At 43.6% G+C, this 16,443-nt stretch overlaps 1 protein-coding gene across 2 annotated transcripts; it reads right to left on the bottom strand.

Annotated features, from left to right (window-relative positions):
• Positions 1 to 15: 15 nt before the first annotated feature.
• mnta (MAX network transcriptional repressor a) lies at positions 16 to 15,476 on the bottom strand. Of its 2 annotated transcripts, XM_068585805.1 has the most exons (6): positions 15,071 to 15,476; positions 10,921 to 11,482; positions 10,507 to 10,548; positions 10,116 to 10,227; positions 3,242 to 3,434; positions 16 to 3,003 (listed from the first exon to the last, which is right to left on the bottom strand). In XM_068585805.1, the coding sequence occupies exons 1-6, from the start codon at positions 15,141 to 15,143 to the stop codon at positions 2,216 to 2,218; spliced, it is 1,770 nt and encodes a 589-aa protein (XP_068441906.1). In that variant the 5' UTR covers positions 15,144 to 15,476; the 3' UTR covers positions 16 to 2,215. The 2 variants fall into 2 exon arrangements, with proteins under 2 accessions (XP_068441906.1, XP_068441908.1); XM_068585807.1 differs by lacking the exon at positions 10,507 to 10,548.
• Positions 15,477 to 16,443: the final 967 nt, after the last annotated feature.

Genomic DNA, 16,443 nt, shown 5'->3' with positions numbered 1-16,443 from the left:
ATTTTACATATTTTTCCCAGCTTTTTACATCATACAGTTAGATCTAAATGCAGCCCAACATTTACAGGCTATATACAACTTAAACTTTCTCCATAGGGAAAACACAAGTATATTGTTGCTTCTTCAAGTATCTGAATCCCTGTCCATTTGTACACATTTTGTTTTGCTACAATATGATTTCATGATGATTTGTTCAATATCATTTGCATAAACTATGAGGTTGAAAAAAAACATAACTTTGTCTTTGCAATTGGCAAAAACAAAACCAAGAGTCCCTGCTATAATCATATTGCATCAGAACAAAATAAAAAACAATTCGGGGAGAATACTTTCCACAGAGGCCGAGTGTAACATCAAAGTGGGACGGTCTGTAGTCGCCACCTGGATAAACAGCACTGTTCATGGTCCCAGTTGAAAAAAAACAAACTATATTATCAAATACCAATATCAATTAGTCTGAACATAAAAAGCTATTCTTCAGATGAAACAAGCAACAGCAATTTTTTAAAATACAAAATCAGTTTTAAATGTTACACTTTACATACAATAGATACTTTAATAAAGTAATCGCATATTTCTTTTAAACAAAAAAAAAGAGGGGTTGGGGGGGGGCTTAACTTCTGATGAGTGCAGGACTCCGCATCCTTTCATAGATCAGTACATTCAGATTAAACAAGGAGAACACAGCATGTTGCTGTTCTAGCAAGTGCTACGCTAAGATGCTGCTCATTGAGACTATATATAAATGTTCACAGTGCTAGCTTTGGAATAAAAAAAACACACACATTGATTGGATTTATGCCCGCTGTTGAGATCTCTTTATACCGATCCAAACACGTTATGAATGACAGAGCTTTGACTCTGAGCAAAACAAAAAGTGTAACATTCCTACTGCAACTTGTCAAAGTCCGCAAAGCACAACAGACGGCATCGCTATGGCTCTTTGCTTTCAAGATTATCACTAATCAACAGTCACGGCATGCTCTCACAGCATGCAAACACACATCCTACTACCATTTGCCTTGCAAGACAGCAAAGAAACACTCAACTACATTTAATGGACCTTTTTTTTATGTATTCACATTCAAAGCTTCGAAACACAACCTCACCGTGTAACATCCGAGTTTGTATTTCACACATTTAGTATTTAAACATACTACTGTGTTGTGTAACATTTAGGGGGCATCTAAAAATGATTTCATTTGGCAAAAAATATTTTTAAAATAATTAGCAGCTGTGACAAAAACATAAATTTATACTTAAACTTGTACTCGTGCTCAGTGAAGGGCCGCCAGTAAGTTTGAGGAACAAATACTAAAAGATAAGTAACAATTTGAGTATCCAAACCCTGACAAAACTGCATATTCTTTTAATTTAAGTGGCTGTTTTGAATGATATCCATCGGCATTATACTCAACTTGAAGGTTTTTTCCAGGGATAGTAGTATTAAATTGAACACAATCAGCCAGCAGGGCGTGCTATTGCTGTATGCACCATCGCTGAGGACTGTAGCTTCTGTTCAGGATCTGGTTCAGTCCGGGATTTGGCTCCAGCCCTGCAGCGTGTGCCTCTGCTGGAGAGGAGGAGCTCCTCTAAATCACATTCCCAACGTGCTGGTTATGGCGGGTCTCGCACTCTGATCATACACCGTCACAAGCTTCAAAGGCCAGTGGAGCTTCTCTCAAATACATGGTCTACGATTGGTTAATCCACAGCAGTCACAGTGATAACGGGGAGTTTACCCACCAGCCAGTACCGACATGGACACTGCAACAGGGTGCTGACGTGGATACGTGTCACGCGTTGCAACATTTTTCCTCTGAAGCAGTTTCTGTAAAGCTCATGTGAAAATGAAGACTGCTCTTATTTCTGCAACAAAAGAGAGGGTCTGATCATCTGCCCATATATTCACACACACACACACACACACACACACACACACACACACACACACACACACACAGACTTTCAACCATGTCCTAAATTGAAGCTCAAGATTTCAGGACACTGGTGGACTAGTCTTGAAAGAGGTTTTGTCAAAGGAATGTTCCTGGCTGTCGATCAGCTGTAATGCTTCTTGATGATGGTGGGACTCTGGATCAGAGGGGTCCAGCAGCTCCCCTGCCCTCTCGTTGGTGGCCTGGTCTGAGGCCTGTGGCTGTCCCCTATCGAGGGGCGTCTCAGTCGCGCAGCCTGGTGATGCTATTGGCAGTGCTCAAGTCAGCTTCAGGGTGCTGATGGGGAAGGAGGGCATGGTCACCATTGTCACAGGGTTGAGCACTGTCTGACCCACCAGCTGCTGGTGGTGGGTCACCATTTGGGTGCTGACTGCTGTCTGTTTGCCAACAATGGCGGCAGCCGGTTGGCTAGTCGCAGTGCCGTTCATGTGAGGGTGGGCGTGGTTCAGCGTGTGGGTGATGTGACCGACCACCGCCGACTGTGTGACAGCCACCGGTTGGGGATAGAGGGCGGGTAGGTGCTGACTCAGGTGAGCCACCGGGTGCACGGTGATGTGGCCGATGGGTTGGTGGCCGGGGGCCAACTGGACACTGCCGGTGGTGGTGGATGGAACCAGGTGGGCTATGTGTTTGGGACCCCCTCCTTGGATGACGTGGTTGACTGCTTGGATGACTGAGGGATGGGACACTGACGCGTGTGCAATGACTGTGGGGTGTAGGCTGGAGGCGGTCACCATCTGCGTGTGGGTGGGGATCAAGGGCTGACTGGGGGCAATGCGAGTGCTGGATGTTGCGAGTGCTGGTGGGGCCGCGGGCTTGGACACGGTCAGCGGGTGGAGCTGAGGCTGGTGCAGAGGGACTTTGTGCTGGATGGAGATGTGTTGGGTGATGTAGGAGGTAGTGGTGGGTGTCAGGGTTGGTGTCTGAGTAGGTATTGCAGTCTTGTGCAGCTCAGGTTTCATGGTTTGAGGCACGGTGGGTAAGGCAGTCTGTGCTCTCGGCGCAGTCTCATCTTCCAGGTCATCATCCATTAAGTCTTCACCTTCTGCCACACCAGGAAATGAAATAATGAACTCAGTTAAATTGAATCAACTGCAGGAGTCACATTGCATCTGACAATACTAGCATTTAAATAAAAAAGCATGTGGTTCGGCGCTGTAGTTGGCGTCTATATTCAGGTCAGAGCGGTTACAAATTCACATGGGATTAACTCCACTTTAAATATATTAATAATTAGGCATGCCTTTAAGCCCCCAGTAATCCGACCCTGACTGTCAGTCTACCTGAGGCAGTTGAGGTGGAAGCCTGGTCCTCCTCCGGCTGGACCGTCTGTCGGAGAACGCGGTCGATTTCAATCACGTCCATCCACTGGCTCAGCTCATTCTTCAGCTCTGCTAATCGCTGCTGTGTGGCGATCTTCTCTCTGGCCAGGCGCTCCATGTCGTGCTCGTACTCCTTCTCTTTCCGCTTCAACGTCTAAAAGAGAAAGCAGAAGATGGTAAAACCGTTAAATCATTAAGGTTGTAAAATGACGGGAGTGACTCCATGATGGTGGGAGCTGCCAGTAAACGTACAACTGGTTACTAGTTTATTTGACTTACTTAAGCAGCAACACCTGAATGAATCCAGTCTTGGTAAAGCTTTGCTTTTGTGTTTTTGCATAAGACTGTGGTATACTACTTTTGAAGCACCATCTAGGACTTTATAACACTGTACTCCACAACGTATATGACAGTTTAGTTACTGTCATTTCCCAAAATTAGATTAGTAATACAAAACATAATCACAGACAACTCAACTCAGACCTTTAGTGGCCTTAAGTTATCATTTTAAATTGAGCCTCCAACAACAACAAACAGTGGGTCCTAGAAAATGTACAACGCATTCAAAAAAAAGTGTCTACTGCTCAAAAACAAAGCACATCGCACCAATAAAACTCAATAGAAAAGTATCATTATTGCTCATGCTGTCTTTATAGCTCATTAATCTAGAATAGGTCCAAGAAATACAAGCCTGTGACTGGAGCCTGTGTGCAGGGAGCAAAAGAACAGAGCCACAGAAGCACAAGGGCAGGAGGAGGTGGAAGAGGAAGCGGAGAGACCAGTACGGAAAGTTGTAGGTGATTTCAGGCAGTGGGCGCGCTGTGACCCAGTTTTCTTTAACCCATGTGCTGACAAAAAGCAAAACAAAGTGATCTGGACTCCTATGTACACAGCAACAGAAGGAAGAGTTGGAGGAAATGTATGGAAACTATATCAAACTTCACATGCAAATCAACTAAGAAATGTTAAGCAACAACCGTAACAAGGCTAATTCACAAATGAATAACTGCTAGCTAAAGTTATACAGACAGGAGGATGGAGTTACGCTGTTGGGGGATTGGTGTTTTGAAATTGAATACTTCATATAATTTATTACATGTCCAGCTCAGCGCGGTTAAAGTATCCGACACGGACTCCGGCCTCTGTGGAGGAGGCTCGGGAAAATGACACGCTGTGCAATCTGTTACCAGTGACCTGATGACACCGATCATAAAGCCATTTCCCCAAAGGGTGGAGGCCCCGTTAGTGTTTATGCCACCGTGTACGTGTGCATGTGTCTAGTACATGTGCAAGTCATCTTGTGTAAGAGTGCTGGATTGAGGAACAGGTGAACGTGTTGGCTAGATGTAGAAAGACTTCTGTCATCGTGGTCTGTACAGTACGTGTACATCAATAAAATGAAGGCCTTGTGTAATTCAGCACCTGTCTTTACTTTAGTCCTTATCCAGGATTAAAAATGCACGGGCCAAGCGGTCTGTGCTTGGCCTGTATCCCACTAGGGTGGTTTTGAGTCACACGAACATAAAAACTCAGAGGAAGTCCAGTTCACATGTTTGTTTGGCAAACGATAGCTATGAGAAGACCTTGATTGAGTCAAATTCAACCCACATGAAAAACATGTTTATTTTTGTTGTAAAAAAGGTGAAGATTACCATTAATTATTGTCCAATACCGATACACGTTGAGGGAGATTTTACCTTTAAAAAAATATTTGATTTATCTGCAATAAAATGATATCAGGATGGCAGACTTATCCTTTGAGCTCTGCTTTAAATACTGGTTCTATAAATAGGAGCCAACACCAAATTAGAATAAACATTCCTCTTTGTTTTTCTGTAACAGTAATGAGTAAAGACAAACACTGTTCTCGCCTATGTATCTCCTTACTTCTGAAAGTGGTGAAGTGCTTCTGGAAAGCCACAAGGATTTATTATTTCAAGTCTTAGTCACACACGCTGAAGATCAAACAAAGTAATTGTATTTTAATTGCAGCTTGGAGAGAACGGCAGATGAGATCCTCCGCTGAATAACGCGTTGCACATGAGGACACAGATGTGTATCTCGAGACCAGCCTTCGACAGCCTGTCTCCTTCGAGAAGAGCTGATGATATCAGCACTTCAGTCAGAGCACATTAACATTATCCTCAGTCTCAACAAACGATGTACTGAAATGCCCCCATCTTTCGTTGCCGTGGAAACAGAGGAAAACCTCACAATGTTTCCTCGGTAACCTGAAAGAACGTGGACTCCTTCAGGTGCCGTTTAATTTTTCTCCTAAGAAAAGAGGGTCCCAGCATGTAAAGATGCATTTCACAGCTGGGTGTAATAAGGAAAAGAAATGACTCGCATGCATGAGAACAGATTTTCCAACTCATCAGCAGAGCAGAAATAAATGGTATGAAATGTACAAAATGTGAGTCACGTGGGCCGAGGGATGGCCGCCTTCCTTTTACACTCATGTTTAAACAGCTTTATGCCACACACACGATGACTCATGGTGAAAAACGCTCCACAAACACCGAGACCCACTGAACTCTCCCCGTTACAGCGCTGATGGTGGATGGAGCGTTGCGTTTGGCTCCTGAGAAACAGTCTGAGATCTACTATGGAGACCTGACAACCAAGTCCGTCACAGATGGCTCCCACGTGCCCACATCTCCCTGGCAATCACGTCACCGAGTCAGTGGGACACAAGGTGCAGACTACCTTTCGTGTCTTCACACACACACACACACACACACACACACACACACACACACACACACACACACACACACACACACACACACACACACACACACACACACACACGCCTCCTTCAACAGAGACGCGGTCCGACCTCGGCTAAAAATCGCGATCGGCGCAGGGGCAGGCTGCAGTAAATGTGTGTGTGTGTGTGTGGAAGGTAAACACTGCTCCAGCGCTGTCACAAGCAATGCGAGTGCTGAGCACATGGCCCACTGAGAACGGAAGGAGGGAGGGCGGCAGATAGCGGGGGATTGAAAGAGAGCAATTCAAGCTGTACTCACTGACTCACTTTTGCAGCAGACGGCACAAGGCTGGTTTTTCTTAAAGGGCCAGCAGCGCAGGAGGCCACGTTGCAGGCACTCTGCACAGCCTGGATGACTGATCAGGCTTCTGCACAGGTCTTGTGACAGCGTGGTAACCATAAACCCTTGTCTCGCTGTGCCTTCAAGCAGCAGCACAGAACTTCACATGGTGCCTGAGTTCAACAATAACAGCCTTGTCTATGGAAGAAGGAAAAAATAAATAAAAAATACTTTTGCACACCACTCCTTGTGTGCAAGTCTGTGCTGGTCATAACTGACCTAATTACCTCATCGTGGCTGAGGACTGATCGATAGTCCAGACCATGCGAGAGTACTGTAAGACAACACATCTGCACTCCACTTCTTTGTCACATAGCTGCTGCATAGAAACAACTGGTCAAAACACAACCCTGCTGATACCAAATATGTTCCTTCTTTTCCCAGAAATAAAACACAATGTTCCAAGAGATAATACTACGCATGCTTGTGGGCTACAGCAAATGTAAAAGCTGTTGGATTTGAAGAAGAAACTGAGTTTCACTGAGACCTTTAAAAACCTTCAAATATTAAAGAGCCGTGACCTTGACTGCCATGGACTGATTCTTTTTAATGTTAAAGGCTGAATGAATAATAAATGTCAAAGCGGGACTTTGTTTAAAAGGCAAGGAAATACGGAAATAAGCCATTATGTGCACAATTAAATGTAATTTACTTAATAATAAACACATATTTCCCCCTCAAACCTCTCTACATTAAGAGGTTCCCCACCAGATGGCACAATACGTTTCAAACGGGGCATTCCGGGATAAGCAGTGGAGGAACAAGTTCAGTCAGTGATGAGGAAAATGAAGCGCGAGCCGAGTAAACTGAGCCTTATGTTTACCGCTCCGTGCTCCCTCCCTTCTGCTGGCAGCTAAGCCGAATGGTATGGCAAGTCCCGCCTGTTGCAGTGCTGGGCGGGGGCTGAGCACGGGGGGGGTGACGTCACGCAGCTCAGGCTAGCCATGTGCTTGCTGCTCATGTGGCCTTAAAAGCTCAGACAGGCAGGATGTAGGAAGGAAGGGTGGGGGAGCAGAGAGGAGGAGCTCTTATGCATCAAGGCTTATTTTACAGCCTCGGCTTGCGCAGCACTACTACGGCCAGGGGAAAGCCTTCAGGAACAAGCCAAGCTCCCATGTTTAGCTTCCTTAACACAAAAACAAAAATCGAGAAAGCTAAATCTGTTCGTATGCAAGGTCCTCCGGTCAATTAGTTGCGGAGTCATTTCGACTTGAAATGAAATGACGAAGTGAAACTTGAAATCACATCGCAGTCGGCTCCTCCTGCATACATTCCAAGTTGACACTTGCGATATCAGGCATAGAAATCAAACGTGACGCCGAGCCGAGAGCCTCACTTGACCTCACTTGTGTGTACATGCGGCTTCTCTGCTGCCAAATCGGAGGCGACGGAGGACAGGGGCGGGGAGGAGGCGTATGCAGGCAGGACACACGCCTGCACCACCCGTCTCAATATGACAGGGTGAACACGTGTTTTCTTTTGGCTTACCTTCACCTCATGTTCCCTTCTTTTACTCTACCCTTCCAAAAGAAGACAAGCCCAGCCAGTTGTTCATGAGCTCATCAAAATGTGTTTTAACAGGATGTGTCGACTAATGTCGACGTAGACACGTTGGGGCTGGAAACGGATATTTTCTTCACTTTTGCTTTAAACATATGTCTTGTCCAAGTCAGTTGTTGCTAGGAGGAAAGGAGAGACGGGTCATTCTGCCAGTCGAACACAACACTTTTAAGGCGGTGTTGCTTCATCACACAGAGGGCCAGAGGGAGGGAGGGAGACTGGGTGACGAGCTCTGCACCCACGCTGTCCTAGTTTCTCTCAGTATCCATGCGCAGAAAGGAAAACCAGACTGCTGCTTCTTAGAGCATCAAATCAGCAGCACACTGCTCTCTGTAAAATGCACATTTGTAAACGGTTATATAATAAGAAGAGAAAATGTGTACAGGGTTGCTTTTTTCGTGGAGGCCTTAAACGCTCATAACTGAGCAGGACTATCAATATGCACACAAAAAATAGCCTTTTACGACTGTGCATAACCATATACGGACTTCATTATTTTGTAAGCCAGACAGCTAACCCCAAGTTATCACAAGACCAATGTAGAGATCATATTGGGATGGCATCACACGAGCGTGGCTTTCACATGGATTACAACAACACACCTGTAACGTTTCATGACTGCATCGTGCACGATTGTGAAATATAAACACCTGGCAAAGTACTCAACAGCGGGACCATGTTTTTCCACGAAATACGCCACTGCTGGTATTAAAAATAAAACCATTAGCTTCTGTGCAATTCTATTAACCACTGTGCGCCTGGACCATGTGCACAATCATTCCTATAGTACAACACTTGGGTAAACTTGTACTTAAAGCTGCCACCCTACAGTGTCTATCTATAGGAGACCAATGACCCACAGTTAACACTATGACACAGTCGGTCTGAAAGGGTTAAACTGGGCCAGTGGTGGACCTTTGCACCAGCTGTTTACAATCAGGGTGCTTGGAGTAAGAGCCTGACAAACACATGGTGAGTCATTCATTTGTAGAAATGGCACAAATTCTTAACATCAAATGCAGCGTTGCTTAAAAATTGTACAAATGAAGATGAGTTTGAGATTCTACATCATAAAAAGGATCTAGTCAGAAATACAAAAGGCAGGAAGAACAGGAAAACATATGAATATGATGGAAATCATTACAAGTAATAAATAGGGAACAATGTGGCAAAAAATGGGAGTTCCAACTTCTTTGGTCAGACTATATTGGTAGTTTATTTGGAACAGACTACGCTTAAGATAAGTCAACCCAACATCACTTATCTTGTACTGAAATTTAGAGCCGATTATGCAAACCCTGAAAATGACAGTTGTGATCGTGCTTATACTACAAAAGGAGTTGCTTACCTTCATTTTAACTAATGCCCCTCCTCTTGGAGACCAGACTCTTGCTCACATTGCAATGTGGCTTCGAGATAATGGAAGCTTCCCGTTTCTTGAGTCATCGTCAATGCAAATAAACTCGTAGAAACCTTGGCAACATTGACAAACACGCATCAGACCAGCAACATGTCATCCAGTGTCTGCACTCATCGCCACGCCCCCTGTGATACAATCTTGAGCAGAAACTTCTCAACAAACTGGTTGAATTAATAACGCTGTGCTGAACAGTTGTTGTGCGGCAACATAACTCCTGAAAAAAAAAAAAAGAAGCTGATCTCCGATTAGTTGCACTGCCATGTCACGCTTTACATGAAGCTTTAACCAAGACAAGACTTGCAGCATAGCACCATGGCGGCGCTACATTTCTCGTGAAAGAAACTCTCGGTCGCACATTGAAGGACAGCAGGGAAAAAAGACAAACAGCTGTTGTGTGGCAGGTTAACCGAGGCTTTCACATTGAGACTTGAGGCACATGAATACGGTAGAGTAGAATCAGACTTCTCCATCTACGCATCAGCCTACGGAGCAAACAGTTGTGAATTAACAGTTTTGTTAATCACATCCAACGCTTCAATATCTCGATGATCTTCGGTTTTTAATCCCGCCTTGACGTTTCGCATGCAATGCCGATCTGATGAACGCAGAACACGGGTCTCCGCTCTCAGGGTAGGTATAGGGTTGGTTGATAGAATATGTTGTTTGACCATGGATAAAATAAAAAGGTATGGCACAGCATAATTAGCAACAGACACTTTGTATTAGCAAACTTTACTTGTCTTACCTGAATGTATCTCAGCGCGCTTCTCAACACACTCAGATTGGAGGTCTTCTTCTCGTCTATGTTGGGGATGTTCTTCTTTAGCGTCTCAAAGCACTCCTTCAAATGTGCTCGTCTGACAGACACAAAACAAAAGGAGGAGATTTAAGACAGCGGGAAATGGTTGAGCCACACTTGGCTTTATTTTGTTAGCATATGATTGATGTAATTGGTGTTCTTAACTAAAAAACATCAAGCTCAGTATTGAAATTAAACTTCTAAAACTAAACAAAGGCACCAGCCAGCTTCAGAGACAACACACTACGTAACTAGTACAATATTATTAAAATGTAACACAATAACCTCAGACTGCGCTCTCTTTTAGGAGGCCCTATGGTAGACAGGTTGAACCCACCTGTTTTTCTCAAGCTTGTTATGCACTTCTCTTGTGCCTGCCCTGTAAGAGCACAGATGAGAGCACAGTAAGAATTTGGTGTTTAAAAGGGCAATGTGACAAGAATAATCTAAATCAACCAAAGAAGAGTTTTCCTTTTTTTTTGCAGGTAATTTAGTTACAATGTAACAAAAACAAAAAACAAAATCAATAAATTCACAAAGACTACATTTTGCTTGTTTTTCTCCATTACTGATCATTACAAGGTGAATGAATGCTTTGAGTGGTTTTAGGAGGCTACAGGTCCAATGTACTTGTACACTTTTTACATGTTACACCGATAAATTGGAAGACCAATAAATGATCATATCAATGAAAGCAATACTCAGTTGAAGTCCTATTGAAGTTATAATGTAAACAAGTCTATAGACGTACCCGCCAGGCCTCTTCTTGTCGAGCTGACGGCCGTCATCAGGAGGACTCCCCCGGCTGATGGGGCCGTTCTGCAGAGGAGCCTGCTGGACCACCGGGCCCGGCTGAGGGAGTAAGGTGTGCTGCAGGGGGGGCGAGACGATGGAGCCAGGGTAGCGTTGAAGCAACTGCGGGTGTGTCTGCTGCTGGAGTTTAGTATTGTTTGTTTGGACGATGAGCTGTTGGTGATGATGGTGGTTCTGTATCAGCTGCTTGTGGTTGACGGTCAGCACAGAGGTCGGGTGGTCGGGTTTGGGTTGTGGAGCGCGTGGCAGAATGGTGGCAGCTGGAGGCGAGAGCGTGGCGACAGGCAGCGTGGGGGAGCCTGTAGGGTTGTGGGTGACCACGGGGATGGGGATGACAGTGATGGGCATGGAGGGGGGAGGCAGAGAGGGCGGGACAGGCGGCGGGCGGCGCTCCACTGCTTTAGAAACATTGTTGATGTGGATCGTCGAGTTATAGTTCACATCACAGTGCCTCTGCTCTGCCAGCTGCTCCAGACGTTGCTTTTCCTTTAGTTCATCCTCTGTGGAAGAAACCAGGCAAACTCATCACATCAGAGGTGAAAACAACCAGTCACTCTCTGTTGACTTTTGTATTGTGTGAAGGTGACACCAACAACAGGAAAATGCCTCGAAGCTGCTGTGTGGTGGGACGCCCTGCTAACAAGGACAAAAACCCAAACTTAAGTCTTAATACACTGCTGAACCGAAAACCTGAGGAAGCAGGCAATAACACGTGAGGCATTAACAGGAATAATGAGGAGCTCTGGGATCTCAGTATGTCTCATGAGCAGCAAGCATTTTGTCCAAATGTCATTTGACTTGGAGCACTTCATGATCTTTATGTAATCCTTTATTCAACTTTACTGCTGTGGAACAAAATGTTCTGGGCTTCTTTGTTAAGGCTAAATGTTTTACATTTCAAACACTTTTGTGATCATTTCTTTTTTGGCGCCTCAAATGTGTATTTACAAAACCCTGTGAAAGCGTCAGCACCCCCTGAAAGAAGATTGTTGGAGGTACATCTTGCTGTAATGTAATACCAGTCACAGCCCACTGACCAAGTTGTGTTGGGGAGGCGGGTGCAAGTCTGCTCTACATCTCAACGAACAAAAGCCCCACACAGAGGGAACCCTCACCATGTCACCAATGTCAGGACATAACACGCTGCATGTTGGGAAGCCTGCAACAAAAAGCTATGTGGAAGGTGAACCTTAACTGGAGATTACTTGTGAAACAGATGTTTAGGAATTCTAAATTCATGTGAATAATCTATTTTACTGACTTAAGACATCGTTGAAGAAAACATTAAAGATTAAAAAAATTATTTAGGATTTTACATGCATACATTGCATCAATGGACAAACTACAGGACTTGCCGAGACATGCTTCATAAAAAAAAGTGTGCTATGGAGATGGAATCAAAGAAAAATCTCAGCTTTTTAGTTTGATCTGATCATATTCAAGACACCGTCTCCATAATGTATGGCTGCAGGAGAAAGAGGCGGTCTCGTTGCTATGGCAGCTGGCTATGATGTTTAGTGCTGAGATGTCAAATACAAGTCGTTGTCATTTAAATAATTATGAAGTGGACTAAAGTGTCTGCAGCACTAAACAGACTCGTTCCCTCAGGGCAGAACTGAAGATATAGCTATGAGAAAACTGATTATAACCTTAGTAATTAGTGTGTAATTAGTCATTTGTGTTAGGGTGAACGGTTTGTATAACAATAAGCGTTTATGTGATCAATACTATTTGTAGACCACTAAACAAGATTGCAACAATATGTAAGGAGTGTATTTGTCAAGTAATAAGGAGTTTAAAGTTCAGGGACATTATAGCTTTGACCAAAAATAACTAAATTTTGTGTGTATATATATATATATATATATATATATATATATATATATATATATATATATATATATATGCGTGCGTGCGTGCGTGCGTGTAGGGACAGTGATAGCCTTTTTTCTACATACAGCATTTAAAACAATAAATTAAAATCCAGTGAAAAAGAGACATTTCCAGGTCTCAAACACTCCTGAGAACAATTGAATGGCCTCATATTCACCAGTCCAACGTGTCATCATCTGCTCCATATATTTGTTACGTTACCCTGAAAAATGTTTTCATCAAAGTAGAAAAGAACAAGATGTTCTGGTAACTGTGCTAGACGGCTTTCGTAAGATGTTGAATGTCTTGTTATGAGAGTTTGATCATTTAGATTGTGGTGCAGACACACTAGAAGTGCCTTTTCTGAGAGAAAATGTATCAAGCACTTAGAAAAACAAGAGGATTTTCTATAGACATTATATAACTGCAGCACATAGAGAAACACTGGCCTACTTTTCTCCACACAGTGACCTGCTCTACAGTAGCAGAGCGGAGGGGAGGCGGGGGGAGGACTCTGCTCTCCCAATGCAGCATGGCGGGAGGAGCTGGGAGAGGGAACAAGCAGGAGTCTCACTTTGAGCCTTTCTGATTAACGCAACAAATTATTTTTTAAAAAGGTGGAGAATTGCAGGTTTTTTCTAGTAGAATGTGTATTGCTTGCTTAAGTAATAAAATTTGCGCTCTCACACACATGTCCCCTTAATGTCTTCATACACTGTTTTAAATACAAGGTGAGCTCGTTTACAAGCCGACACTGTTGCTTTATCTTGTTTTTAGCGCGAACCTGAGATTACATTACATTTTAGCAGACGCTTATAAGCGACGGACATTTGTGCAAGTCACCATAGACACACCAACGGGGAGAAAGACTGGAACGCTAAACACTGAGACAGCCGAGATGATTTATTTTTTATTAAAAACATATTTTTGTGTAGGGATCTCATTTTTCGAATACGAGTTCTGGTATGACACTCATGCCGACAGTAGTTGCGTTTTAATTTGGACACACTGCATGTCTTTGTTTTAGCCATTGAGTTATGTTAGTTTTGTTGGTGAACAAACGGAAAATTTTGTTTTTGGAGAAAAGAAGCACACAATTTTTTTTCTCCGGACTACACATCGTAATTTTAACGTTTTACCTTAAGTTATTGAATTCTGTGTAGAAGGAGGACCGAGGAAAGTAATATCTGCATTGTACGTAGTGATTGTTAACTGTGCATATGAAAGTCAAATATCTTGACTCTTGAATCGTAGTGACTTGTCGTATTCACAAACGATCTTTGGGAGGGGTAGCCCAGGCACGCACGTGGGGAAAGGGGCGGGGCCACCCACATGCAGTTAACATATGAAGGCGTGGTTGTTGGCACACGTCATCGACAGACACTCAAACGCTCCAAAAGCGACGGAAAGGCCAGGGAGTTTACGTGTGTGTTTTTTTATTACAAGACACAATCGACCCGACTGAACCATATACACGGTTTTATAGAAGCACAACACTTCAAATGTTTAAAAGCGGGAATAACTCAAAAGGACCAGGCGCGTGCAGAGGGGAAGCCTGATCGCCAGTCACTTGGTCCCCGGCGGGCGACGTTAGGTCATTATGTAAAACCAGCTCGGCATCCCCTGCGCCACCGCCCTTTATCTCCCTCCGCATGTTTGGGTCATTTGATTTTCAATGTCTCGAAGCAGCGCGTGAACCGAAGCCCGTCCACATCGGGCGAGAAACAGAAAGGGAAAGCAACCGGAGAACTTCATAGCGCTGCTGTTCAGCTTTCCGCTGTACCACCCGCGTCTATGCAGCAGGTTTCGATGCAGTCACCCCCGATGCTGCAGCAGCCCGTGTGCGTGTGTTTATGATCAGCGATCGGCGGGTTCAGATGAAGACACTATGTGACTCAAAGAGGAAACGAAATCCTGCAACGCGTCTGCACACTGGAGACGCGTTTGAAAGTAAAACTTAAAGTGTCACTGAATGAAAGATATTCCGCTCAAGAGTTCGTCATATTTTTTAATTCAAACACAACGAACCCACAATGTGCATTAGGTAATTACTTCATGAATGGCGTTTGTGAATCGGGGGTTTGTATATAACGCGGAAAATAAATCCATCTGCGGGAAAAAAAAATCCCTGAAGTCTTCAGTATTTTATAAAAGCTATTTCATCGTTGCAGATGTTGTATATCTTTTAGAATATTTATAAATAAAATCCAACTTACCACGTGCTTTCTGTTGTTGCTGGGCTTGCAATTCCAAGAACTTGGCTGCTTCCAAAAGCGTTTCGATGCTCATTTCTGTCCAGTTAGAAAGACCGCGGCGTATTGTTTTAATAGGCGACAAAGCAAATGCAATATGCGCCCTACAGGGTGAGGTTTCCAGACTAACGCTGGAGAAAAAAAAAGGGTAATCGGATACCCCCTCGGTAGGAACTCTACCACTTACGTAGAAGAGTTACAAACAAGATGGCGCTCAAAGTAGTAGGAACAAATAGGGTTTGTGAATCACGCACAGCGGTTGTAACCGCCCACTCGCCCTCCCTCCGCGGACGCGACAAAACGCGGACATCATTAGGACGGACGAGATCAACGACTGCGTGACGAAGCTCCCCATCGTGAGTCGATTCACGTCCGTCTCATGTGTGAAACAGGCGGCACACTTCAAACGTCCCCTAAATATTGCCAAAGAGCGGTTTGAACGCTCCACGATGACGTCACCGTGAACGTCGGAAACAGCTTTCCTTGTAAAGAAGCCGATTTATAACGGAGGGCTTGACATAACATCTAAAACGTTACTTGTTCGTAATCCTGTCAGCTGATGCCTTTTCTTTTGTCTGTAATTCACAATTAACACATTAACATTTTTTTTAGGGAAAGTTATTTTTACTGCACTGTTTATTTTCATCACTGTAGTGACTTTGCAGATTTCAGATTAATATTGCAAAACATAATTCAACAAACAGGTTGTGGTTACATTAATGGGATCATTATCAAATCATATATTGCTGCACATCATTCAGTATGGGTACTTTTAGTTTTGATACTTGCAGAATATTTTTTTGCCAATACATATCTATAAACTGTGGTATTGCTATTTTTTCTGAGGTAAATATTTGAGTACTTCTCTCACAATAGGGCAACACATTAGTTATAACTACAACTTCATTGTCATAATATAGTCTAAAACAATGATATACCGTATTTGTTCTGGAAATACAAATGTAGATAAGTAGATGTCCTCACGTTACTCCTTTTTGTCCAGACCAAAAATTCAAAACCTAAAGATGGTCAATGTCCAATGCCGTAAAAAACATTCAAACTAAAACATAAAATGTGCAGATATAAAAATAAAACATTTTCACACATAAAAAAAGCCAAATAATTGCTGGCTCCAGCTTTTTTCTTTGATTCATGACTTAATGAAGATAAATCAATTATTTCTGTAATGACTCTTATTACATCAGCCCCAAATGGCCCAGGAATAGCCAGACTATTGACTTTCTCTCTGTCACACACACATGCATGTGAAGTCAAAGTCCTGGTATAACCCAGAGACATGTAGTACAAGGAGACACTGGATTTTTGCTTGCACACAC

This window comes from Clinocottus analis, unplaced genomic scaffold (genome assembly GCF_023055335.1).
Source record: "Clinocottus analis isolate CAN_PGR_092001 unplaced genomic scaffold, fCliAna1.0.p SCAF_2, whole genome shotgun sequence".
Lineage (NCBI taxonomy): Eukaryota > Metazoa > Chordata > Actinopteri > Perciformes > Cottidae > Clinocottus > Clinocottus analis.
Note: the sequence above shows the minus strand (reverse complement) of the source record. Positions and strands in the feature narration are given on the sequence as shown.

Bases quoted from the DNA above. Each gene is read 5' to 3' on its own strand.
- mnta (XM_068585805.1), bottom strand. From the start codon at position 15,143: ATGAGCATCGAAACGCTTTTGGAAGCAGCCAAGTTCTTGGAATTGCAA. The intron at 3,435-10,115 runs GTAAGACAAGTA...TTTCTCTTTTAG, and splicing joins GCGCGCTGAGATACATTCAG to ACGTTGAAGCGGAAAGAGAA. The intron at 3,004-3,241 runs GTAGACTGACAG...CTGGTGTGGCAG, and splicing joins TTCCACCTCAACTGCCTCAG to AAGGTGAAGACTTAATGGAT.